This window comes from Periplaneta americana, chromosome 17, assembly GCF_040183065.1.
Source record: "Periplaneta americana isolate PAMFEO1 chromosome 17, P.americana_PAMFEO1_priV1, whole genome shotgun sequence".
Taxonomy (NCBI): Eukaryota; Metazoa; Arthropoda; class Insecta; order Blattodea; family Blattidae; genus Periplaneta; species Periplaneta americana.
The window spans coordinates 27,201,864-27,229,841 of NC_091133.1; the positions used below are offsets into that span (position 1 = coordinate 27,201,864).

The following is a 27,978-nucleotide window of genomic DNA, read 5'->3' on the forward strand; positions in this document are numbered from 1 at the left end:
CAATTACATTTATGTTTACAGTAACTTCTGCTTTACACACAAAGAAGCTGTATTTTATATAATGAAAAAAAAAAAAATATATATATATATATGTCTCAGGCTACATTTATAAAGAACAGTACAAAAGAAAAGTCTCTCCACACTGAGGCAAGTGATGGTCTAAAATCAGAGAAAGTATTTCAGCTGGCAGCACCACCCTGAGTTAGTCATTGACACTGCCTTCAATAGGGGTTAGGTAGCTAAATGTGCTCATACATGTACAAGCGTAACTCAGGAGCCAGGTTCGGATATATTTCACCACGCAAGCATGAGCAAACTCTCGAACTTCGCTTGTACATTTCAGTATCCAGAATGAGTTCATCGAAGCAACTTGTAGTAGTGTTGATAATACTAGATGATTGTAGTGTGTTATTATAAAGGTCTAGGCCTATTTTTTCGTGGTTTTGTAGAACGGTCATTGAACATTATGGTGGTTTACAATGGATTAGACGCGCTTTTCCCTTGTCAAGACAAATTTCTACAACATCTCAACACTGAGAAGAAAAAAGTTTTAAAACTCGACCCTTATGCCCTAATATACAACTAGATGATAAAACGTGTTTGTAACATAACAAAACGTTCAAACAATACTGATTTGAGAGGTGTGGTCTGTAAAGAATTGTATGTGTTTTTACCGAACTAAATCACTGTGAAGAATCCACTAAAATACTTTTGTATACATTTATTTCTGAAGGATACTTTAGGTCTAAATTAAAAGGAAGAAACAATAATATGTACTTTCAAAGAAATATATTTTGACAAAAGTACAAGTAAACACATCGATGATAAAAGTCCTCATTTTTCTGTGTGTGTTTTTTTTTTTTTATGGTCATTGAACGTTGTGGTGGTTTACAACAGATATGCTTTTCCCTTGTGAAGACATGCATTTCTGCAGCATCTCGGCATTGAGTAAGAAGGAGGTTTAACTTTGATTCTTATGCCATTAAATAGAATTCAAAGATGAAATGTGCTCATAACATAACAACATTTTTTAACAATAATGATTTGAGAGACCTGTCCTGTAAAAGAATATTGTGTTCTTTTTACCAAACTAAAATCGCTGTGAAGGGTTTATTAGAACACTTTCGTATATGTTTTATTATTAAAGAACACCTTAGGCCGAAATTAAATAGAAAAAGAAAAAAATATATATGTAAAGAATCAACTAGTGTTTACGTGTCAGTAAATATTGCTTTGCGTATGTATGATCCGGGTTAAGTTGCCCCATGTCATAATTCTTAAAACTCATCTTTCTTTTGAATGTACTCACATCACATACACATGAGCCAATAGCAAGCCCAGCCCAATGAAAGGCCATGGCGAGTCCAGCCAATCTCGGTTGAACTTGGCTTGTGGTGTCCACACACGGGCGCGAATTGGAACCCGAGCTGAGTCAGACGTGTATGGGTCCCTTAACAGTATTAGTTTAAGGGCAGACAATTTCACTTTACAGTGCATACTACCTGGAAAATTGCGAAGCTTTGCATGTTCATCTGAACATCACAGAAAAATATTGGACTGCAAGATGGTTGATAGCTTCATTGCCATGATACAAGACCATAGGCAACCAACCAACCAACTTCACAGTGCAGTGTATTGTGACAGACGATTATAATAATGTTCAGTATGGAAGAAAGAGTGTTTCTGGTGCAAGAAGGTTTTCACGAAGCAGATAACTTTATGGAAAGAGTGAAAGAGAAGTTCATATTAATTTTCCTAATTCCAGATGTCCAAATCGGGATAGTATTGTGATTTGATTATTAAATTTTGTAAAACCAGGTCAGTTCACGTTGCACCAAGATGTGACAGACCTAAAATTTTGAAGGACGAAAAGCTTGATCAAATCTCGGATATACCATTGCAGAGGCCCACAAAATCAATGCGAATCTCTAAGTGAATAGCAAATAAGGCCATAAAAGAAAAAATCCAAAAACAATTGAGGAACTTTAGATGAACATAAGTAATTATGTCCAGTTGGTTACACAAGAAACATTGGTGAAAGTGTTTGCAAATAAGTGTAAACAAGTTGAACTATGCCTTCAACAAAGAGTGAAACATTTCCAGCATCTGCTATAATTGCATAATTTAAGTTTTGTGTTGTTTGTTTTATCTGTTTATTTTACGACGCTTTATCAACTGTGATGGTTATCTAGTGTCTCAGTAAAATGAAGGTGATAATGCCAGCAAAATGAGTCTAGGGTCCAGTGCCGAAAGTTACCCAGAATTTGCTCTTAATGAGTTGGGGGGAGGGAGGGGAAAACCCGGAAAAAAAAAAAGCACAAGCAGGGAACTTGTCCCACCAGGGTTTTGAACCCTGTCCGGCTGGTTTCACAGTCAGACCTGCTAATCACTGGAATGGAATGGAATTTTCGGGAGAGGGGGCACTATGACCCAGCACTAAGACCTTTTACAATCTACTGCACTAACCCTCAAGGCACATTCCAAACCCACACAGGCTAACTACACTTAAGGTTCACTATGTATCCAGGTTTTGAGCAAGCCATTAGTCCCTAGACCAGGCCCCTCTGTGCATCATTAGCCAGTGTTCGGGGAATGCTATGGAATGGTAGTAAAATGGAAAAATGTTGACAGAATAATGTAGATGCTTAATATGGGGAAATGAAAGAACCCCTGAGAAAAGCCGTAACTGCGACCAGGGCCTGACCACTCAGCCATCACAGGGGACCTACTAATCATTACTCTACAGCGGTGGACCATTTGTTTTGTTACAAGTTGGAGTTCATGATACCAACAGTTATTGCTGTTGCTAGTGCATATACTCTGCTCTCTCTAGTGAGGAGCGACTTCCCTTCCACACTATATATGACTAAGTAAATGTAATTACTTGTGAACAAACTCACGGGTGAAACAATATACTGTAATCACTTCAAATATTACAAAACCCTGCAATCAATATTGGCGGAAATGTTAAAGGTATTAGTGGTTTATAACGAGAGTCTCCTATAATCCTACTTGAGCAAATAACCAAGAGTAGTCTCATTACTACTTCTTGAATTCAAAGAGAAAATCTGTCCGAATCGATTTTGAGTAATAATTGTAATTTATGTTTTATTTAACGATGCTTGCAACTGTCAAGGTTATATCAGTGTCACCAGTGTGCTGGAATTTTGTCCCACAGAAGTTCTTTTACATGCCAGTAAATCTACTGACATGAGCCTGTCGTATTTAAGCACACAAATGCCATCGAACTGGGCTGGGGTCGAACCTGCAATCTCGGGCATAGAAGGCTAGTACATAGATCGACTCGATTTTGAGTTAACAGTTATTTCGTATTTTTCGCTTTACATAGGTACTCATTCTCATTAATTTCTTTGAGTAAAAACGATATTTCTAACTAACTTACAGGTATCAAAATCTGTCTAATAGTTCAAGATAAATTTAACTGTTGTATGCAAACAAGCACATTGCATGTAAAAAACAATTTTTTTGTTGTTGAAATTATATAATATATTGAAACATGTATTTTATAATGTTGAAATAAATTTGTTGCAGCATCACAGTGCTCCAAATGAGAAAATGGAAATTCATTTTACTGTTCAATATTGAAAATTCTCCTGAAGTTGGAACACACTAAATGCCTAATCCATAAAGCAGGTGACGATAATGATGATGATGATGATGAATGATAATACAGTGAAACCTGTTCAAGACGGAAGTGACATGGTCCTAATTTTTTTTCCATTGTGGACAGGTTTCCGTGTTATTCAGGTGTGACATTAAAATGGAATATTTTGTCATTCATATACATGAAAAACAAAATGGCATGCCGCAAACTGCAAGAAGTACAAAATATTCCGTTTAACACTCATTACATTAAATCAGCTTTCTGTCGCTTATTACGTTGGTGAATCATCTTGATTAAAATCTCATTTTCTGTGTAAATATTATCGTAACTCACTCATTAGTCATTAAACATTACTAAAGTTCACTAATCTCATTCTATTTAATATCTAACACTATACTCTAATACTGCATATCATTGCACTTTATTAATTGATTGGACTAGAAGCCATCTATTAGAAGCCTTGAATTCTGGTTTATTTAATTTCTTTCCCAGTTCAATAGCTTGCTTTTCAGAACAGATCCAGAAATTGGCTTGTTCTTTGAAAAGTCATGAAGAACCCACTCCCACAACAGTTCATTTATTTTCACATAAACAGTTGCTTTCTGGTTCCTTTTGTGTCACCAATATTGGCCGCACGCCACTCACTCATTATGATCTTTATTTTTTAAAGTGTCACACCTGAGTTTTCCACAACTAAACTTCAACATTAATTCACATAGACTTTATTTCTAATTTTCCTTTATCTCGATAACTTTTACTTCATCACTTAATGTTAATGCCACATTTTATGTAACTTTTTTTTTTTTACCTGGAAATCACTACACTTGCACTCTGTTTAGCTACGACAGTATAGGGGTGTGAAGCATTGAAAATCTTTGAAGGGACTCGTCTGCCTAGTCAACAGGGTAATAAAATTTATGACCGACAAGCCAACACATCCTCGTACCCTCTACAATTTTGCAAAGAAAGCTTGTTTTTATCTTAGTGACCTACATATTTCGTATATTCCTTGAAATTACATGCTGTTTCAAAATATAGTTACAAAATATAGTGTGTGTCCAAAATATTGTTTCCGTTTTGAACAGTAGCAGACAGTTTCCGTTTTATTCAGGAAAAATTACACATAATACACACAAATTTCTCCGGGACCAATAAATTGTTCCGAAATAGACAGGATTCCGGATTGTTCAGATTCCGATTTGAACAGGTTTCACTGTATATTCAAATGGATAAACAAAAGTGATCTCAAAACTATGGATTGTACTAACAACCTATAGGCACAATTTCTTATACAAGAATAAAAAATCAGTGCTATGATGATATTTATTTTTTCATTATAAGTTTACAACATTTCGATTCTTTTATCATTTTACCAACGATATTCCTACTCATTTTTTTTTTTGTCATTAATGGAATACACAAAAATTAAATAAATAAAATTATTATGCATGTAAATGAATAAAACTTTCATTTTCTGCATTAAACACAGCGATATTCCACAAACATAGGTATTTGATTTGAATTATAAATGTTACTGTTTAAATAATGTACTTATGCAATGAATTTTACATACAGCTTTGTGTATCCTGTAACCACTTCTAATATTATGTCTACTTATGAAAATTTGAATTTAAAATTGATATGAATATGAAAAAAGTCTTATTAGAAATGAGATTCCATGTTAATTGTCACAGAAGCAACAAACAGCACTATGACGTTCAGAAGGAAATTAATTTATGGAAATCTCCCTTGAATACAAAATATCTTTGTACACACTGAGGAGAAGAGGAAATCCTTTACTACAAACAGCGAACCCTCTGGTGACTGGTCATTTCTGGCATTTAAATTATTTGTGGTGAGGAAGAAGTCCTGGTTGTATAGCTTGCAACTTGAGAATAAACATTCCATCTCAAACCATGGTACACTATTTCTACCCTATATCGTTATCTCCAGGTTTCGTTTTGTGTAATTAGTTCCTCTTTTGTTTAGTCTATTTCTGTATGACAAGGGTTATCTTAGTTCTGTAAATTCATTTCTGTAGACATCTATATGCCTTAATGTTTTTTTTTTCTGAAGAAGTTTTACATCAAGTTATAATACTGTACACAATTTTTTATAGAATAATGCAGCCTTTTGTGTCTATTTCCATAATGGTTTGTGTTACACTAATTTTTGTGTGCAATAAATTGTTTTGTTTGAAAATGATGTAGTAATAATAATAATAATAATAATAATAATAATAATAATAATAATAATAATAATAATAATAAATCTTCCTCGACTTGGTCAGGTTGTCAAAGATGAAAGAATGTTAAACAGTAACATTTAAGGTATGACGTTTACATGTCTCAAAAGAAATTGGTTTACATAAGTTGAAATTTACAGATCATGAATTAAGTACTGGATTTCGAAGAAAAATAGTTAGTTCTGATTTTGAACATATCACTACTTTGTGTTAAGTTTCAATTTCGATGCGGATAGCATGCCAAAACTGATTTTTTTGGTATTAGGGATCCTGAAAGAGTGTATTTCCATGAATATCTCGAAACTGATTTTAATGTGATCACAATATTTTGTTTTTACACTCTGTATAAGTATAATGAGCTGTGGAATGAGTTCAGTTACCAACCACTGATTGCACATTATGAGACTGTAAGCTAAAAGTAGCAATTGGAATTGGGTGAGCTGCAATCCTGTATGTAAAAGTTCTCCCGTAGGGTAAAATAACTGGTATGTGATATTAATAAGTAGTTACAATATAGGCCTACTGGAAACCTAACAGACACAGGAGCATTACCTCTCCACTTTTCTAAGAATCTGTAGGTGTACACTGGATAATTTTAGCTCTTTAACTTCAAATTATCATTTAAAACATGTTACGATCTCTGGAAGCATATGATACATCACTTTCCAATCAACCTTCTTTACACAGTCTTTCTTTTTCATAACAGGTCCCCTACATTTCAATTGTTTCAATGTAAGTCATATAAGAACTTGTAATTGCATAATTACAGTTCACAGGAAAAATGTAGGTAGATGACAATATTTCTCAACCAACATCCTAATCCTCATTATCCTCTAAAGTACCTGCAAAAGGTTTCATCTAAAGTAACTATTTTTCACTCATCACATTGTTTGAATATGTAGAGTGCACTGAAAAGAACCAGGAGAATAACTGCATAAAACTACCCATAAACAACTGACTTTCGGCTGTAGCAAGAACCTAACATGTTATTTATAATTATGACCATAGTCCATTTCAGCTCTTATACATGCCGGAACAGGAGATTCTCCTATGACATGATGTGATGATGATCACAGCAATTAAGTTTAGTAATATGTGTGAAAGTGTAGTATATAAAACCTGCTTATATTCCTTGGACTATACTTGGCTATATTAAACACCTCTAAATTTTATTACATAAGATTAAGAGAGATACGAACTTCTTCAATTAACAAAATTATAAGCCATAACCAATAATTGCTCCCAATGGCACTAAAATTATAATATTTTCAATGCTAAATTAATGATTAACACCATCTTTTGAACACAGAATGGTGCATGAAGAGAAGGAAAATTTAGAGTGTATGTTTTATTGTTGTATTACAGAGTCTCACTTCTATATTAAACATACCTTAAGTTACTTCAATATTACCTGAATAAAAGTTGATTTCTGATTGGCTGTGTTTATATGATCATATAAAATGGATGAATATAGAACTTTCTTTTTAGTTCTCTGTTATGCATTAATCATTTTCTTCCAGAGCTTACTACTTTTCTTTTCGTATGGTGTAAGAGGATAGAAATATAGTACGAACACAATCTCAAAGTTTCTAACCATACTACTATAATGTAGAAAACGCCTAAATAATAAAAAAGATAATACATATAATTGTAATTTAATTATAAAAAGAAAACAAAACAGAGATTAAGTTTAAGTAAAGTCAAATACAAATACTTACATAATTATATTAAAATGAGAGCAAACGTTAGTGCAAATACACAAACAATTCCAAAATCAAAGGTAATATTTAATAATTACAAAAACAATAGTTTAAAGTAAAGAATGATTTACTCTAAAACTTGAAATGTTGGTAAATAAGATAACAAAGTCAAATATAATTATTTTGAAGAACTTTATTTCACTCTGTTAACTTATGCACACGTTACAATTTTGAGTGTGATGTAATTACTTATATGAATGCATTTGCTTTCCCACGTAAATTTATTACAATTCAGTACAAAATTCAATTTGCTGCAAACTTACACAAATCATTAGATTCCAAATCTTATAAACATTCTGTCATAATTTATGACAAGTTTTCTGTAAGAGAAAGCCCTGAGATAATGTAACACGAAATTTCACGTAAATTGTTAGTTAATACTGCATATATTAAAAATATATGATCAATCACTAGCAAAGTAATAAAAGAAGACCGTATTTTAATCATGTCACTTTATCTCTGTGTTACATGACGTGACTTTTCATGATTCTTAAGATATCTCTTCTGTCCAAAGCAGAGACCACAAAGAGGGCAGACAAATGGTTTATCATCAGAATGAATTAGTTTGTGTCTCGTGAGGTCATTCTTCACACCAAAACTTTTACCACATATCTCGCAACTGTGAGGTTTCTCGCCTGTGTGAGTTGTTAGATGAGCCAACAGTTGCTGTCTCCATCGGAATCTACGTTCACAATATGTGCAAGAATGGGGGAAAGAATCTGTATGTATTTTACTGTGGATGTATAGTGAAGCCTTTGTTTTGAATGATTTTCCACAAGTATGGCAAACATAAGGACGTTCACCAGTGTGAATTCGCCTGTGATCTTCCATGGCTGCTTTTAGCGCAAAGCTACGCCCACAAATATCACAACTGTGATTTTTTATACCTGCATGAACATGTTTTAAGTGATAGTAGAGGCCACCAGTATGAGAAAATTGCTTGCCACAGATATGACATGTGAAAGGTTTTTCACCAGTGTGAATCCGTTGGTGGGATTTAAAACTATCCTTCAAAGTGAAATTTTTTCCACATATTTGACAATGGTAAGTTGCTTTTGTTTTTTCTTTCTTTTCAGTTGTTTCCCTTTCTTCCTTTTTTTCCTCTTCATTACATGATTCATCTTCCGAGCCTAAACCACTCATTCCAGTCTCACTTTCACCTGCTTCAACCTTCATAAATGTATCATGAGTTTTAATGTGTTTGTTAAGGTGATAAAGTCTCTTAAAGTGTTTTCCGCAGGTTTCACATCCGTAAGAAACCTGTTCGGAAGTTTTCCCAGAAATATTCAATTCTTTTGGTGACTTTACTCGTAATATTCTAGAACTCTTCCCTTTTGTATTAAGGTGAATGTGCGAATCAGAATCATGACCAGAACTGTTAGAACATGTATCTGAAATTTTCTGGGAACATTCTATGTTTGGTTCATGTAATTTCATGTGCTCTTCGAAGAGATATTTATGTTTGAATACACTATCACATACTTCACAATGAAGTACATATTCTTCATGTACTTTTGCTAAATGATCTGCTAAATCTCTCTTCCTGCTGAACACAGAATCACAAAATTCACAACTATCTGCAGAAAGATCAACTTCTGTCTTAATCCACACCAAATCAGATTTTGACATGTCAGGTGCTGGAGCAATGGAGCTCTTCAACTGGATCATGTTATTGATGGTAAGTTTTGCTTCGTGGAAAGCTCTGAATGATGTCTTTGAGGAGTGATGACACCTGTAAGACAAAGCCTATAATAAGTGCTATAACTCTCATCTTACTAGAGTGCAATACTTAGTGGCTGTATTAAGAAAAGAAGCTCAATCTCCTGTACAATAAATGCTATATTCTTTGTTCAGTGATGTATAGTAACATTTCAATGGAGTATAGTTTCTCCAAAATTTAAGGGTCAATTAAGTATTATAAACTGTGACTTTTTATGGGAAAAGTAAAACCTAACTAACTTCCACAATTAAAACTTTTTAAATTATTAAACTATTTGGCAATTACCTGAGTTATAAAATGGTTTATATTATTACTTCATGGAAAATCAAAAACGATATAGTGTCAATAAATAAAGGAAGTAGTCTTATAAGAGAGGCACATTTGAATTTTATATATTTGTGAATTACACTAGTAAAATTTATGCTAACATAATTAGTACATTTATTTTACAGAATGAAATAAACCAATTAAATCACTACTTCAGTTCATGCATCTTTCATGGCTGCATTTCGAAACCTGATGACGAGCATTTATAATAATCAATCAACGTTGCGGGTATGTGTATAACAATGTCTACTTATTTAATTCTTTACAGCATGTTTAATCATGGCAATTCAGCCATGGTATTTATACGAGAATTAAACACAGTATACTATTTATATATAATTACGAACAGTTAAATAGATATTCGTAACTAATTATGAGAAGTTTTTCTCTGAACATTCGGTTTGCAAACAGTTTATGAGTCATAACAACTAAAGTAACTGGTGTAGAGATTAATGCTTACAACTCAAAACAACTGTTAAAAGAACAGCTATTTTAAATAAAACACATAATCTTCAGGTAATATAATTCGATATTTAATTTTGTGTTTTTACTTACTTATAATGTAACAGGCAAATAGTCTATAATTATCACTTACTGTAATATCTATCATATTATTGTATCTTCTAACTAGTTTATAACAACAGAATCCAGTGTGATAAACTGCTGCAGTAATTGTATTTTCAACATTTTACTAGTTGTGAACAAAAAAAATCAGTCTTGCATTGGATTAACAGTATAATTAAATAACATGTAGAATTAGATTATGAAAATGGAAGGGATGGAAAAGTGAGTGTGTGAAAAAAGGTGGGATGGATTTGAGAAGTGTGACGAAACTCGTACTGTACCATGCTTTAACTGTAACTTACCTCACAATATTGTTTCTAATATATAGTGTTACTTCTGTCAAAAAAATAGAATTTTAGGTTCTGACACTCAACAATAAAAAACGAAAGTGTTAACTCAATTTAAGATTAATGCGAGTAAAGGACATAAAAAAATACTAAAAATTACGTAATTTGAAGATTTAAAATCATGTAATTGATCTCAAATTACTTGTAATAGCTAACTCATTAACATTATTTATTGGGAACAAGTTAGCATTTATGTGTCATAACACGAAAAACTATATTCATTAAAACAGTAATTTAGTAGCTTAAGTATTCTATCTTTTGTAGAACAAAATTGTAAAATCATTCAAAGAAACAATTTCAAATGAAATGATGAGAATTCCATCAAATGACCCACAGAAAAAAGGGAAACAAACTTATCAAATTTGACAACATTACTCTCAATGCAAAGATTTCAAACCAGTGTATCACACAATATGTATCAATGGCAGGGAAATTAAATTAATACGAGTATGAAATACTCAAAGGAATGAGTGTCTAATTATTTACATGTATTTAAGAATTACGACGAAACTTTATTTAGAATTGTGTCTCTTTATTAAATAAACATAATGAACAAAAATACCATAGGATAGGAAGCACAATATAAACCAAGCACAAATCCCAAATGGAAATTACAATTAATACCATATTCTAAATGTTAATTGCACACATAAATTGACATTTCCACAAGCAACTCCAGCTTGCGAAGTTCACATACACTGATGAAAAGAAACACTATTTTTTGTCTAGAGTATAACAAAGTTTTACTGCAAGATTTGCTCAAAATAAAGAGTTACGGTAACAACTTAAAATTAAATCGAAGCAGGGAAAATATAAACTTCTGAACATAGACTCCATTAAATTCCTTTTTATTAGATTATAAATCATGTGCCACTGATAAACCAATAGTCCATGCAAGTTTGTGCAGACAATAAATTAAGAATTGATCTAAGAATCTTCTTACAAATACAATTATATCTAAGAATAATCTTACAAATACAATCATTCTTCAGGAACCACGAATATAGTACATTTTTCTTTAAACTGAAATTAGTCTATCCACATTCTTTGCAGATTAGAATTCTGCATATTTCTTTCTAAGACACATTTTCCACTGTTCCTTTAATGTATTACTTTATGATGTTTTCAAGGCTGTAACAAAGTGAAACAGAAACCAAAGAAATCTCAGAACCTGCTGGGGAACTTCTACCCCTCTGAAGAGAAGACATGAGCTGAACTGAACTCTTCTCAAATACACCTTTATTTTGCAGCATCACAATACCTCATACACTTCGTATAACGAGAAAATAATATATAAATGCAGCACAAACAAAAATAATGCTTTTCGGTAACTTTTAGCTATGAACCAATGTCACGAAAATAATGTGAACAAAATATACAAAGCATTACATACAACATTAATAAAAGTATGAAAGTTCAAAAATGCATCTTTGCATGCAACATGTAGAAATTTATCAGAAAATTTGATTTAAAATTTCGTATTAAATTGCAAAACATCTCTCGGTACTACTGTATTATTAGCAAAGCCATGCTTTTTTTTTATGATAAACATTAGAAGTAATTTAAGAAATAGCCAAGAACAATATATTTCTTTCATAGAAATTAACTTCAAATATTAAAGTTTAATATTAATGAAAATTTTAATTATGTCCGCAAATTTTTACCATTTACGTGAAAAACACGAGCAAGTGGGTTGCTTTTATAATTTATATTTCATAAATGACACATAAGAAATCATTTCCTACCACTAAACACGGGAGATCCTTTAGATTTTCCCTGATTCAAGAAGGTTGTGATTCTGACAGTCATTACACATCCCTTATATAAACTCAGCTCAGTCAGCAACAGTATGCAAAAGTGAACAGATGTGTGTGAGTGAGCTCCGGCAGATAGGAAACAGGACAGAGAGAGCAATGTCTTGCAGTTAAGTGATATATAGAACAGTGCAATGTTGAACACTACAAATGGAAAATATCGCGGAATTAGAGAAGAATGGGACATATTAGAAATAAAATCGCTGGAGTGCAAGGCACAAGCTTCGCAAAAGCCACAAGATCCACTTAAGTTACAAGAGTCAGTAAAACAAGGGAGATAGGCAGGCAGTGAGAGATAGCAGGTCACAAATATCTCAAAATTCACAGAATTTACGTGGGAACAGCCAAACATTGGACAGTTTAAAAGCAAATATTGAAGCAAACAATATGAAGATTGGACTTCTCATGAAAATAATCTATTGAAGAATAAGATCATATTTTGAAGAAGAATGTAGGAAAAAGAATCTCATAATTTTTGGCATAAAAGAAAAGGGGCATGAACATGGAGTAGAAACATACGAAACAATGAACAACGTGTATTGGGAACTATTCAATATAGATGTGAGTGAAGGACACATTGAACAAGTGTGCAGACTAGGAAAAGGAACAAATCGACCAATCTTAGTGAGATTTACTAGTATGATAAGGAAAGAAAAATAAATATTTTTGAGTAAGCAGAAAAGTCTGAGAAGATAAAAATTAAACTAGAACAGGATTTCAATTATTAGATAAGAAGCAGTAGAGAAGTATTGCTGCCATTCGTGAAGGCAGCAAGAAATAAAGGTCATTTTGCAAGAATGTATAAGGATAAGTTGAAAGTAAATGGGAAGATTTACTTTTTCAAATTTTGTCTACAAAACATAAATAATCTGGACTTTGGGACAAGACGACAATTAAATGAGAAGAAGGGAATATATTAGTTGAAAACACGAAGATAGAAAGAGACATTGTAGAAGAGAGACAAGAGACATCATCCAGGCGAGAGCAATAAATGGCACACGGCTGTCATCAGCAAATACCAGGAAGCTGGAAACGAGGTCAGACAACGAAGAAAGAATGTATGAATTAACGAGAAACGAGCTGGGAGCTGAGGACAATGTTGGAAGCAGGGATGATGTTGTAGAACATACGAGTCAGCAGAGGAAGACATGGACGAGTATAATGCAGATGCCAGCGTGTAAACAGAGGATAGAAGTTAACGACAGAACAGGACCCAGACAAGTAACAGCTGAGATGAGTAGAACCGGAGATCAACAGCAACATATGGACGAAGAATACATGTAAGTCAGAGGGAAAGAGAGGTCAGGGACAAAAAATCAGAGAACCTAACATGAAATTTAGAGAAACAGAGAAGAAAAAGAAGAGAAAGCGACAAGATTCACCAAGAAGGGGAGAGAACAGATCTGGCTCTCTCCAATAAAAAGCAGTCTTTCATCATGGACGGGAAGGAATAAGGGCTGAAAATTCTATAATTTAAGAGGTTGGTGTATAAGTAGCGAGAATGATAAAAAGTGATAATGGACGACACATAAGAAAATTGTAGATCACTGAAATAGTTGCTAGTGACCAGAAGAAAGATGGGAAAGTGTAGTGAAATGAATAATTGTCAATATGTTTAACATTCTTTCTGCCATAGCAGACTGCCTAAAAAAAAAAAAAAAAAAAAAAAAAAAAAAAAAAAAAAAAAAAAAAAAATCTTGATACAATAGTTATAACAGTAACAAAGGTTCAATTTGCTAATACATGATAGTATGAAAAAAATTATAATAGGATTGTATAATTTGGTCTTGAATTCATATTGTATAAATGGTTGTTTCATATTTTAATAGAACCTTTCAAAACAAGAAAGGCTACTCTAAACAAATTTGCTTTGGAATGGCGAAATTTTTACTGAAATTTAAAAACTGGCTTCCAATCAACCCAATCATGGAGAAATTGTCAATGTTATATTTTTGTTGGAAGTATAGTATCATTGGTTTACATATGGTTTTTTCTCGTAGTGAACAGCTTCCGGCTGGTCAACAGCTATTTCAAATCTCACCATTGGGTCTATGATAAAGTCTCTTCTACTCATCTTGTCAATAGCGATTATATCGGCTCTCCACGTGCTCCCGTCAGTAACAAGGCAATGCACTTCTTCAAAAACTTCGTAATTCATATCAGACAGAGCATCTACAATTTTATTTCTTATGCGATGGTAGCTTGTATTGCACAGAAGTTCACCATATGGATAATAGTCGAGGACATGGGTCAACGTTTCTTTATTGCAAATGTCATGGAAATAATAAGTAATATAGTCAGACTTAACATGTATAACCAAAAGGTCATAATGAACGTTAAAAGATGTGAAGAAAAAGGAATAGCAAAGAACCTAGTAAAGCAGTAGGATAGGTAATGAATAAGGATACGTAGAAATATGTAGGATGGTGAATAAATAGAAAAGACAGTATTGGTATTAGTTAGATTAAAAGATTATAATTAGGAATGGGTGGACTGTAGAATCGTAAAGTAGAGATAAATTAGTATGAAAAGATGTGAAATAAAAAGAAAAAAAAAAATGAACTGGTATGTAGAGAGGACAAAATTTATATAGTCATGATGGATAAAAAAAAAAAAAAAAAAACAGAAATGTGAAGGTTCATCATGACTAAAATGTAAGGTTGATTTGACAATAAATACCATATTGCACCCTTAAAATAATATTGTCGTAACTACCAAAAGTCACTTTTGAGTAAATGCGAGATAAACATTTCAAAGTCATATGAAAAATCAGTATTACCAAGTATCAGTATGAGTCCTGCAGACTTTGTTCTTGAACTTAGAGATACGGCAGTTCTATTGTTTGAAAGAGGATTAAATAAAGATTACGAAACTACCTGTAACTCAAAATTCAATTTTTGGGAGTTACGACAGTTATTCTAAGGGTGTGATATCATATCATATATAAACTCGGTTACCTTATGAAACAATGCTCCAGTACTTATCAATTGCTTTTACTCTGCTAGTACAGGAGACAATTTTGTTGGCTTTCCTTATTTGCCCTTGTGAAGTGGTACTAAAAGATAACACAAAAGGGGGTACTAAATTAAGTAAGTGCATCATCATGAGATAAATGCATCTTCTCTTATTGCAATGTAAATCTTAGGCTAAAATAGTGAGATTCATGTGAGAAACATCTGAGGTATAAAACACTCGAAACACATGTGGAATGCATAAAAAAAAAAACTTTAGTTACTGGAAGCTCTTCTGAATTGAAAAGAAAAAAAAAAACTGAAATTTATGAAGTTTGTTGAACTCATCAAAAACAATACAAAAATGTTAATTAAGGTAGTTTAGTAAAATCTATTTTTAATTTATACTGAAATTAGTTTTCAAAAATATATTAAATATATCATTGCAGTATTATAAAAATATTAGCGCATATTGTGGACTTCCACTAACAAATATAATAATAAGCCGCCTACTTTTTTTTTTTTTTGGATATATTATATAGCACAGAATATAACTGCAAAAACACGGCTCTGGTTAATACAATACAGAAGTTTAACAACTTTGGATGGCAAAATATTTTGAATGCATGAGAGATAAAATTCAGGTCCAACATAGTTGAAAGTGACGAAAGTATATACAGTGTCTCAGCTCAATGAGATCAAAATTATACAGATAACAGAGAAGTCTCGGACTGGTATATACTGAGATGGTAAACTATGGTTAAAGACGACTATTGAAAGCTCCATAAGATCTTCAACTTCCAATTGAAGCCTATTATTATAAGAGGAACTTTACTGTACATATAGCTCTTGGTAATGAATCCAGAAGATACCTCTCTTACCCCTCTCCCTATCTTTCCTGATGAAGGATCTTACATGATCTACAGGGTGATTCACAAAGATTGTGCCATACTCTAGGATCTGATTCCTGACATCATTGCGAAGAAAAAAGTTCATATTATACATATGTCCGATTTTTAATAGTTTTGGATAAAATCACGGTTCTTCCTTCCATAACACACATCCTTGTGAGCTTCTCTCTCTGGACATCTGGAGCTGTGTGTGTTACAGTACAACTGATAGCAGAGACACAAAGTCTCATGACATCAGGTTCAAGGTTAGAGACAACACAACACCGCACCAGTACAATGTATCTACCCAACAAGTAAACGTAGGTTAGGGAATGCGGTGCGCGCAGTTCACACTTGGGAGACTTCATGTATTACAGCAAAAGGAGGAGAACCTTTGAAAACTGAGTTTAATATAGATTTCTGAGGTGAGTAATAATGTGAATATTTATTAAAGAATTTATAACTCTGTACCATTCTCATAACAATTTAAATGTTTAAACCTTCATCATTTCCACATTTATGTTTAACATTCAGGAGGATGTAACTCAATTAAAAAAATATGACATATATATGAACTTTTTTCATCACAATGACGTCAGAAATCACATCCTGGGTATGGCACAATCTTCGTGAATCATCCTGGGTAGCTGTTAAGTAACAAAAATTTTGCATTACATTGATCACCGTGAAAATCTCAAATCATACTTAAAAGTGATCTGTTAGCGAGTTCATATCTAAACCTTCCCTCAAAATGCACATACAGATCTTCACAGCAGATAGATAAATATACAAATTAGCTGTTCATACTACCTGTAAAGACGTGAAAACTTATTTAACATGTTACATTAAGAAACAACGGGGTCTACTTGAAGAAATTAGTTACATTGACATCCTTGAAAGGTCACCTTTGAGCTTCAGAAAAAAGTTTTGCGCAGAGTGCACATTTGGTGAATGAGAGAAGGATTAAGCATAAATCCAACTTAAACCATAATGGTTTTGTTTATGAAGTAAAGAAAACTAGGAAATATACCTCGAGTTTCTCTTAATGGTAAGGGTCTAATATTAAAAAAGTCAGCTAAATATTTAGAAGTAATTCTAGATGCCTAATTAATTTGGACAACTCATATGGAATATCATACCAAACAGGCTACTGCTGTCTTTTGAGTATGCAGACTAGCCTCTGGAAATACATACTAGGAGGCTACAGCCAAAAACCCTTCATTAAATATATTGTGCAATTTTACACCCCATGATAAGTATGCAGTGGTTGTGTGGTGGTCCTAAACATCACTTTCACAAACAAGGACCTTGTTGGTTTACATACAGCAGCTTTCATGTTTAAGCATTACAGGAGCCATGACGACAAAACAGACAAGGCAGGGCTCTCAAATCCCTGTTGTTTGCCTCTTTTGAATCTGACAATCCAAAACACAGCCATGTCAGCTGCCTCTCGGTCCAGTTAGGTCTGTTAGGTCTAATACAAGATAATGAATAAAATGACGAAAGCACTTGATCATGCACATATTTGAAAAATGTAAACAGATATCAATCTTGTCATTGATATGAGACAGGACTGTACGATCCCTGCTCAATGTGTTAATTCTCCTCTTTGCATTATTACTGATAGAGAAGAATGGGAGAAACATTATCTTAACCAGTTTCCACCCAGTAGTCTAGTGTGGTTTACAAACAGCTCCAGAACTAACAATAATACTGGAGCAGGGAGCTCTTGGTCAGTAAACTACAGTCCTCCAAGCTGAAGTATTCGATGTTTGCAGTGAGGAAAGCCTAAACAGATCATCCAAATGCATGAATATCTACATTTGTTCTGATAGAAGTGTGCATAGTAGACTCCAGGCTGGTTGAAGAATGTAGAACTATCCTCGAAACCTCATCCAGAAAAAATAAAGTACATATCATTTGGATCCCAGAACACAGTGGGGTGTACGAAAATGAAAAGCCTATTTATTGTGAAAGCATGGAACTACCATCCAATGCTATGGCCTGGAACTTTGTGGAACAGACTCTAAAGGACAACCTGATGAGGGGTTTATGAGAGTTTGCAGATATAAACCAACTATAAGACAAGTGAAGCTTCTTACTGGGGAACCAAGACCTAGCTTAATTAAACAACTAGCTCTGGAAAGGAGAAGCTTAAGATAGACAACCGGACTTCTGACCAGACACTGCCATCTAAATAAACAATTAAAATATTATTGGCCACTATGACGTAGTTCAGAGGAGGAGGATATAACAATTGTCTCACTAACATGCAGTCATCAGATACAAATACGAAGTGCATTTGAGAAGTTTGTACCCCGACATAAAGATGGCATTGAAAATGTGTGAACAATGCCACCTTTGTTAGTGGCCATTTTATATTAGTTCAAGCACGAAAAATCATAATTTTCTGTTGACATTTTCTGTAATTCAATTCTGAAGTTAGTGAGCCGAACAGATTTGCAACAATGGAGAATATCGAGCTTCGTGCTGTCATTAAATATTTTCTAAAAAGGGAAAGAATCCAACAGAAATCAAAGCAGATATGGATGTTACACTGGGAGAATCCTCTCCTGTATTTCTGCATGTGAAAAAATGGGCAGCTATTGAAACATGGTTGAGAGAGTGTGGAAGACGAGCCCTGCAGTGGATATCCAGTAACAGCAACAAGTGAAGAAATCGTAGAAAAAAATCCACAATATGGTGTTGAATGACTTGACTGAAAGTGCGGGAAATTAGCGACGTTATGCATATCTCAACTGAATGGGTGCACCACTCTTAGTCAATATCTTGGGTATGTCCAAGGTCTCAAAAGATGGTTCCGCATTTGTTAACACCAGGAAAAAAACATGCCTGATATCAAATTTCGAGGGGTTGTCTGGCTCAATTCGAGAAAAATACACCCGATTTTTTTAGACAGTTTGTGACCACTAACGAAACATGGATCTATTACTACATAACAGAGACAAAACAGCAGTCAAAACAATAGAAGCACAGTGATTCTTCGTCTCCAAATAAAGCAAAAGGTGTTCAATCGCCTGGAAAAGTCATGGTTTCTGTATTCCGGGATTCTAAGGGGATAATCATGATTGATTATCTAGCAAAGGGAGAGAACAATAACCAGAGAATATTATTCAAATCTTCTGCAGCAATCGAGAGATGAGCTGGATACAACCAAGAAGAAAGTACTGTTTCATCACGACAATGTACCTACTCACACGTCTGCAATTGTGATTGCTAAACTACACGAACTACAGTTCAAATTCTTGCCACACAACTCCTACTTACGAGATATCGCACTCTCGAACTTCTTTCCTTTCCCAAAGCTCAAAACTCACTTGACTGAGAAGAAATTTTCGTCAAATGAAGAGGGTACCACAGCAGCAGAAGGCTTTTCTGCATATCTCCAGGAATCTGTATACAAGGGGGGTATAGCAGCATTGCAGCACTGGTGGACCAAGTGTGTGAATCTCAGGGGGATTATGTTGAGAAATAAAGACTGTTTCAAAATAATCCTAGTTTAATTTCTATGTCAGGTTATTAACTTTTAAAACAACCCTTGTATGTTAAAGGTGTGTACTCGAAGTGTGAATTTTATACAGGCATGTAACAATGCCTGGCACGAGTAAATGAGGCAAAATCATAGACTGATCTTTGAACGATAATCATAAGTGTCATTAAGATATGTGATGAGAAATCGAAAATGAACAAATTAAATACTCTGATGGCAGATAGAAGAGAACTGCAGTTGCCATTTCGTAGAACACTATGTATGTATGTATGTATGAATGAGAATTGAAAAAGAAACAAACACCAAGCTCTTAATTCACAAATAAGGACACAAGGGAAGTGCAGCCCAAGACCAAAAGAAATAACTGTGGATATTGATGATTTTGACCTGTGTTTAATTCGTAGAACTGTACATGAGTTTTATGCAGTTAACAAGATAGTGTCTACATGTAGAAAATTATTGCCACATTAGAAACTGAATCAATGACTGCAAAAGACTGGGATCGTGACGGGATAGTCTTGATAAGATCGATTCTATTATAATCATGAATCCACAAGTGCCAGTGATGATGAAAATTCTGCAAATGAAGAGACATCCAGTGGTTCTGAAGGTGACTGCCATTTGTGCGATGAGTGAGAAGAGGGATTTTTGGACTCAGAAATTGCTCGACTTCTGCATTTTTGCATAGTAATGTGCAAGATAAGCTTGTGCTTTGCCAGATGAACAAATTGATTACTATCTACTGAATTTTTCGATAATTCTTTATTTAAGCTTTAATTTCGCAACCCTACAGTTAGTATGACCAACTAATTTTTGCATTTGTCTATCTGCTACAGATATCTAAGAATGTGTACAGTTCGACAGGAAATTTCGGCATGAGCTCATTAACATTTCCTTAGTTTCTGTAAACTGGTTTATTACTTAATAATTACGAACTTTTATAGATATTTCGGATACAATTAATCTGTGTAACTACAACCCGTTTCACCATAAATTAAATTAACATTAGCCATGCATTCGTATAATTCTCCATTCAATATTAAGTAAATATTAGTATTCATATTAATATTTTATTATGCAGATGTAATAACAAACGTCCTTTAACCTTGAAGTGGTGTTGCCAAATGTCTGTCTATTCAACATTAACATGACAGAAATTATAGCAAGCTTGTCTACCCAGAACATTTTGTGCTAAATTGAAAATGACAAAACAAACCATGGTACATACTATATTTAAAAATACTCAACTTATGTTTCTCTACTGTCCATCTGTCTACTACCTGCAACATTTCGATCCTGTCGAGCTAAGACAGTCACTGTATGTGTGTGTGTGTGTATCTGTGGCACTCAACATCTGTTCTATTTGTACATCTTTTCTTACTATTTGTTCTTAATTCATACTTATATTGAAGAGGTGATTCTACCATGTATCTGTGAGAATGATGGAGTGAAGTGAATTATTGGGAATGCCCAAATACAGTCTCTATCCACCATGAATTTCAACTTGAACTTGCTGCTGTTTAAATCTATGTTTCTATTATAGAAAATTGTGTGGCTAACGAGAAAGGCTACGGTGCGAATCAAATTCAGATGGATATTTTTGGTCTAGGCATGGTCATCGTAACAATTGCCTAATATAAATACATGTTCAAAGTTCTAAAGAAAACAATGGAATTGCTATATTAAACTCATGTTAAACGTGCATTTATATATAAAGTTTTCAATGTTGGTCATGTTATGACTAAGAATGTGATGTCATACCACTGTCTGTCTTTCTCGTTAGCCACGAGAAAATCGATACTGGAGTCATTTCACTAACAAAACAAGTATTTACATCATAATTATAATCACTGTGACTATCACTGTCTCATTATCGTTGTTCTTTTATTATCTTGAAGCATTTAAAAGCACTAGAAGCTTTTTGATGTTAATTCAGTATTTGTGGCAATGTGTAATTAAGTGAAAAAATCTATCAAATTAACTCAGTGACAACCAGGTATAGAAAAACAGCTTAAACAAGACAACAGTTACACTAAAATAGCAAACACCTTCAGATAACTATTAAGTCCGTTTCTGATGAATATTAATTGACTCATTATCTGACTACATTATGTATTTTGAAACATTAATTTACAAATTATGTCAACTAATGTTCTATTAAAAAATTTAGAGATAAAGAAGACACTTACTGTAAAGCTTAGTCCATGATACAGATTATGTTCCCATTAACTTGTTTTAGATTTATCAATGTTATTATAAACAATTTGTATGGGTCAGCGACAGGGAGAGAAGCACTTGCACACAGAAGTGCTGATTTCTTCCAAACTTAAAAGCAAGCAATTGTAAATTAATGTTTCAGTTTGCCATAAGATTTCTATTTGTAATTCTAAGTCTATGGTTTCTTGCGTGATTTTTAAGATAACGCTCCTGTGCAAAATGTTTTCCACATATTACACATTCAAAAGTTTCCTTATTAGTATGTATCAATGTATGATCTTTAAGAGTCTTACTGAGACGAAAACTTTTGCCACAGAAGGGACACGTATGGGGCTTCTCCCCTGTGTGGTGTAAGATGTGAATGTTTAATTGCTGACGTCGACGGAACCTCTTATCACAGTGAGGGCATGGGTGTGGAAACACATCAGAGTGAAACTTGCTGTGCACAAAGAGTGACGCTTTTGTTTTGAAAGCCTTACCACAGAGATGACACACACAGGGACGTTCTCCAGTGTGTGTTCTCCTATGATCATTGCGTGCATTACTATTTGCAAAGCGTCTTCCACAAATATCACAAGGATGATTCTTTATGCGGTCATGGACCTCTCGAACATGGCGGCTAAGAAGGGCCTGCACACGAAATTGTTTACCGCACACATGACATGTAAACGGTTTTTCACCTGTATGTATTCGTAAATGTCTGATGTAACTATATCTTGTTACAATATGTTTATTACACTGATCACAATGGTAAACTATACGCCCATTCACTTCAACTTTAGCACGAGATATGTCGTCTTCTTCCTTCTTTACATTACTAACATCTATCTTGTGATCATTACTGGCCATCTCTTGCGGTGTTTTAGTATGAGTTAATAAGTAATCACCAGTATCATCATTGTTTTCATCACAAAAATCTTCCATTTGTCCCAATTCTTCTAAAGTATGCCGTTTTCTATGTTTCATCATGTCATATTTTCTAGTGTATGTTTTTCTGCATATGTCACAAGAGAACTCATACTGCCTCATCTGTTTCATTTCTTCACTACCTGTATTCATGCCTTCTGTCTCAGATGTAAGTTCTACTTTAACTGGCAATTCTAAATCCTTACTTTGTAAACTAGATCTTTCTTCAGTGTATGCACCTTCTGAGGTTTTAAGAGTATGTACAGCTAAAACATGTTTTTTCAAATCAAATTTACGTGAAAGTAATTTGTTGCAATACATACATTGGAACTGTTGTCTTTTAGAACCATTTTCTTTTTCATGAGGTTTATGAATTCTCATGTGTCGCTTAAGATCAAAACTTCTAGTCAGGATACTGCCACACACTGAACATGGGTAAGTCTTTTTTGCAGCCATCTGTTTGTTTATGCTAGACGATTGATCTGCTGGTTTTGTAGCTATTGGGATGTGATCTATAAAACCTGGTATTACCAAATTTCTTCCTGTCGTATCAGACCAGAGACCTATTTGCTGATCGTGGCTTTTCATATGATCCAAAAGTAGTGTTTTATTTTCATAAAATATTTCATCACATATGTTACAATGAAACACTTTAGTCGAATGTGTAACTGATAAATGCATTGCTAATTCACCATTACTATCAAAACATGTTCTGCAATAACGGCACTCATGTTCAATTTCAAGAATGTCATCTTCAGTTTTTATAAATACTGACGTGCCATTTGAAGTGTCAGAGTCATTCTCGGTCTTGGGCAGATTTCTCCATGGATTCTGTGTTTCAAGGAAAGCTCTGAATGTTGTCAGAGAAGACGGATGATACCTGCAAGACAAAGTGTGCAGAGTGATTACAGCTGTTGAATGAAGCTCTCCAATCACTTCTTCTATAATAATATGAGGAATGAGATTAATATATATTAGACAGCAAAATGAATTAATTTACTAGTGCTAATAGTTATAAACAGTACAATATTTTCGATTACAAAGAAAACTGTGCATTAAAATTCACTTAACAGCATACCTTCATTATAAACCCAATTCTTGTTTATATTTTCAATAGTTGAATTGCATTGATTAAATAATACCAGTTGACACTGATGATATGCTTGGTAAGTAATAAAGATGAAAGAGTAAGAAATCAGAGCCTTACTGAAAAAAAAAACATGATTGCATTTCTTTTTTCTTCCTTAACTAAAATAAATGCACACAAGGAACGAATTATTTATGTGTGAGTAAGCACAAGTCGACCCAATTAGTCACTAAATTAAGGATCATACAATGTGTTGTTATATATTTGCAGTGGCGAAGCTATTTGGAGGCAATTGAGGCAATTATAAATTATAAAATTATAAATACTGCAATAAATTTCTGCGCTGTAATTAGTGTGACTAATAAAATCTGATTATTGTTCTGTGTTCTTCACTCACTGACTGCTAGATGGTGGCACATATCAATGACAAATGTACTTGGACAGGGTAATAAGGATCTATGTGTGAGTAAAAAAAATTCACTTGCCTCTTCAACACTTGTAGAGGGAATTGGGCGCAACAGAAAAATGTGAGGTTCTTTAATGGCAGGAGAAATTTCTACCAACTCCTCCCACGTAGCTACAAGGAATGTCTCACAATCAACCGCAGCAACTAACAAGGAATAATCAGACCTTCCCATGCTTTATGTCAGTATTGCCAATTCAGCACAGCTAGATCTAACTACTTTTAACAATTTTAAGTGACAAAAATAATTAAACTTTTGTATTGTAAGATGCTTAAACATAATATAGTGACTTTTTTTTTATAAAGTTCCTTAGTGACAGAAATAAAATTTTCTCCATTAATAACATAGTAATGCATTACATTCTGCCTACCCACTCTTTAAATACTGGTTTCGCCATATTATATTTGTATTAAAGTTTCTGAGTAAGCATGTTTCATTATGCACGCGCACACACAGCCACGAAATGGTGAATGCAAAATTATTTTATCTCAGAAAATTTTCTTGCCCAAGAAAAGTGAATAACTTGGTGATTAATGAAAGCTATCTTTCTTGTGTATTTGATGAAAGCACCTTCTAATGTCCATTAGGCTCCCAATAAATAAGACTTAGCTCACTACTGAAAGTACTGAAAGGAAACACTGTAAACCAGCAAATGTCTTGTTAGACACCAAAAAATAAAGTCTAATACCCAATTGAAAACTCATTCAATCACACGAACCAAAGTATTGTCCTTTCAGCTAAATTTCCTATTAAGTTCACAACAAATAATCTCCAAGATGCTACTGAAATCATTTTATGTGAACTAAAATAAATATTGTCCTCAGAGTTACATAATTATGTCAACATATATGCTGTAATATTAATCTGAATTAAGTAACTCAGAAGACATAATGAATTTAATTTTAAAGCAAATTAGGCATGCTAACCATCATATTTATTTAATAAAACAAAAAAAAATAAGCAATTTATACATAAACAACTTAAATTAAGTAAACCAGAGCACATAACAAATTTAGTTTTAAAAAAGAATTAGAAATGTTTACTAGTAAATTTATTTTGAAATAAGTAGTTTATTGCTTTCTTGTGTTAAATATTAGGTACAGTACCTTGTTAACTAGTTTCAGCCTGTTGTGAACTATCTTCAGAACTGGTTGGTCCTGATCTGAAGATAGCCCACAACAGGCTTAAACTAGTCAACAAGATACTGCACCAAATATTTAACACACGAAAGCAATAAACTACATATTCCAAAGTGATACAGTGTTAAAAGTTGTGTAATCAAGATGTATAAATTTATTTATTTACCCAAGTAAAATTAATCAATTCATACATTACTGCTTGTTATGAGACTGCTAATTTTACTTATTTTGAACACATGTTAAATTTCTCTTCTCATAAAATTAATCATAAATAAAGACGGGCACAATACGAAAAAAAATTTTTTGGCAAAATATGAAAATGTGAAATAATTGAGTGCTTAAATTATCTTCATTCCTAAACCATTTGGAACCGATTTATATCATGATTTACAAAATAAGCCTTTGGATATTAATAGTTTTGTCTATATTTAATATATTACCAAATAAAATGCCAAAAAATGTAGAAAATTGCAAAATTGTAAAAAAATTTTGTGAAAATTGTAATTGTAATCTTTTAAAATTTTGACTTGTTCCACATCTTCAAGCTTCATTGCTAATGTAAGATCTATGGAATATAATAAATGAAATGAAAAAATGAAATAAATCTGCGTAATTAAACAGTCTATCAGCATCATCATATCCTTACCCAAATGCAAAAGCTACTGGGGGATCAACACTGGTTAGAACACAATTATCTTTTCTATTTTTCTGACAAAATATTATATCTTCTATCAGTTAATATGATTATAGTTTTGTCCAATAAAAACCCATGAAGTTGCAAAACGAGGAGAAATTAAATTACACATATAAAAGTAGACATGGCAACACTGAAAAGACTCACAGAATTTGAAAGAATGAGCAAAGGTCGAATAGGAACCATTTCTTTGTTTTGGCTTCTCGAATTCATTGATGCCACATGGTGGATGGGTAGCTTGAGTTTTTCCAAGTGTTTCCTAGAAAACATCTCTATTATCTTCTGATGATATCTGGAAAGCCTGGTTCAATGGTTGTTATTTAAATATTAATGGAAGGAAAAAGAAATCGTGCAAAATATAAAAAATACGACAATTTTTTGGGTGTTAATTGCATTCTACACATCGTGAACCGTGAAAACTCTTGTTCCCATGGAATGCAATTGTTTAGAATATCAAATTTCATGAGAAACATACAATATATATAACACAGTTGTATGAACACTTCTAAAAGTGTTCATACAACTGTGTTATATATATTGTATGTTTCTCATCTAACACATGAACACTGTCTAATTGACTTTATATGTGAGATTTGATGAAATTTCATATTTTGCCCATGTGTCATCTTAAGTTCCTGATGTCTATACACTAGGACATATCGAGAAAGGCAGAAAAAAAATTTTTCCCGAATTAAAAAATTTAAGAATTCGCAGAAGTTGAATAATGGTGCCAACATTTCACACAAAAAAATTTTGATCTCCTAGAAGCACTTTTCATTGAGCTGCAGAGGGCTTTTTTTTTTTTTTTTTTGATTACCTTATTTTTTTCTAACATAAGCATGATTGCAGGTCTTTGTTTGATGCACTCTGCTATGATTTGTTATTAATGACAGATAAAATAAAAGGTGTCTCTGATTGAGGTTCTGGCTGATATGTACATCTATTATCAGGCAGTACATCTCACTTGACTATATGTGTCAGAATAAGAACAATCGGTTGTATGCATCTGATTAGTGTAATATGTAGCTAATCAGTGATGTATGCAATGCAGGGGGAAAGGAACTGGCCACCCTACCCCATTATCTCCTCACCTAGTTGCCTCGTACCAGATGACCCCGCCAGGAAGTCATTGGATTGGAATCCGCAGGGTAGCAGAGGAATTGGCAGACCCAAGATAACATGGAAACGAACTGTTCTCACAGAAGCAAAAACGATGGGGAAGACATGGAGTGAGATCAAGGAGTTGGCCAGGAATAGAGTCAGATGGAGAAGCTTCCTGGGAGCCCTGTGATCCACGCAGGAATGATGGGAATATTGATTGATATTGATTAGTTGCCTCGTAAGTGGTAAGTACAGTAATTATATTCAAAATGCAACAATAGCTTTGTGTGATAAATTGTGGTTTCCCTTCAGGCTTCTGTACAAATCTCCAAAAATATGGAAATGGCATGGAGATAAGTGTGGGCTGTAAGGAAGATGTGGTAGTTTCCCACCAAAGCTTTGCAACTCGTCCCTTGTTGATATGGCATTGTGATCTTGTGTGCTATATATGTATGGGTGAATCTCTCAAATGTTGCTAATTTGAAGTAAGAAACCATTCCTGCAAAAACTAACTTTGAAGAAAGGTTGAAAAAATCGCACATCTTTTATGATAGAAGGCTTATATTTCCCACCTCAAATTATCGTTTAAATATTTCATACAGTGGTGATAAAAATG

The 27,978-nt window shown here is 33.5% G+C and overlaps 1 protein-coding gene across 14 annotated transcripts in view; it reads right to left on the reverse strand.

Annotated features, from left to right (window-relative positions):
* LOC138693202 (retinol dehydrogenase 13-like) overlaps positions 1–27,978 on the reverse strand; it is a 544,367-nt gene that overhangs the window by 271,889 nt on the left and 244,500 nt on the right. Inside the window, exon 6 of one of the 14 annotated variants that reach the window (XM_069816962.1) lies at positions 7,631–9,362. The exons of 12 other annotated variants lie outside the window; for them this stretch is intronic. In XM_069816962.1, the coding sequence (XP_069673063.1) occupies positions 8,084–9,362 (1,279 nt within the window). In that variant the 3' untranslated portion in view covers positions 7,631–8,083. Of the gene's footprint in view, positions 1–7,630; positions 9,363–11,099; positions 23,758–27,978 lie in introns of those variants that run through there. One more of the 14 variants, XM_069816953.1, reaches the window with a different exon arrangement.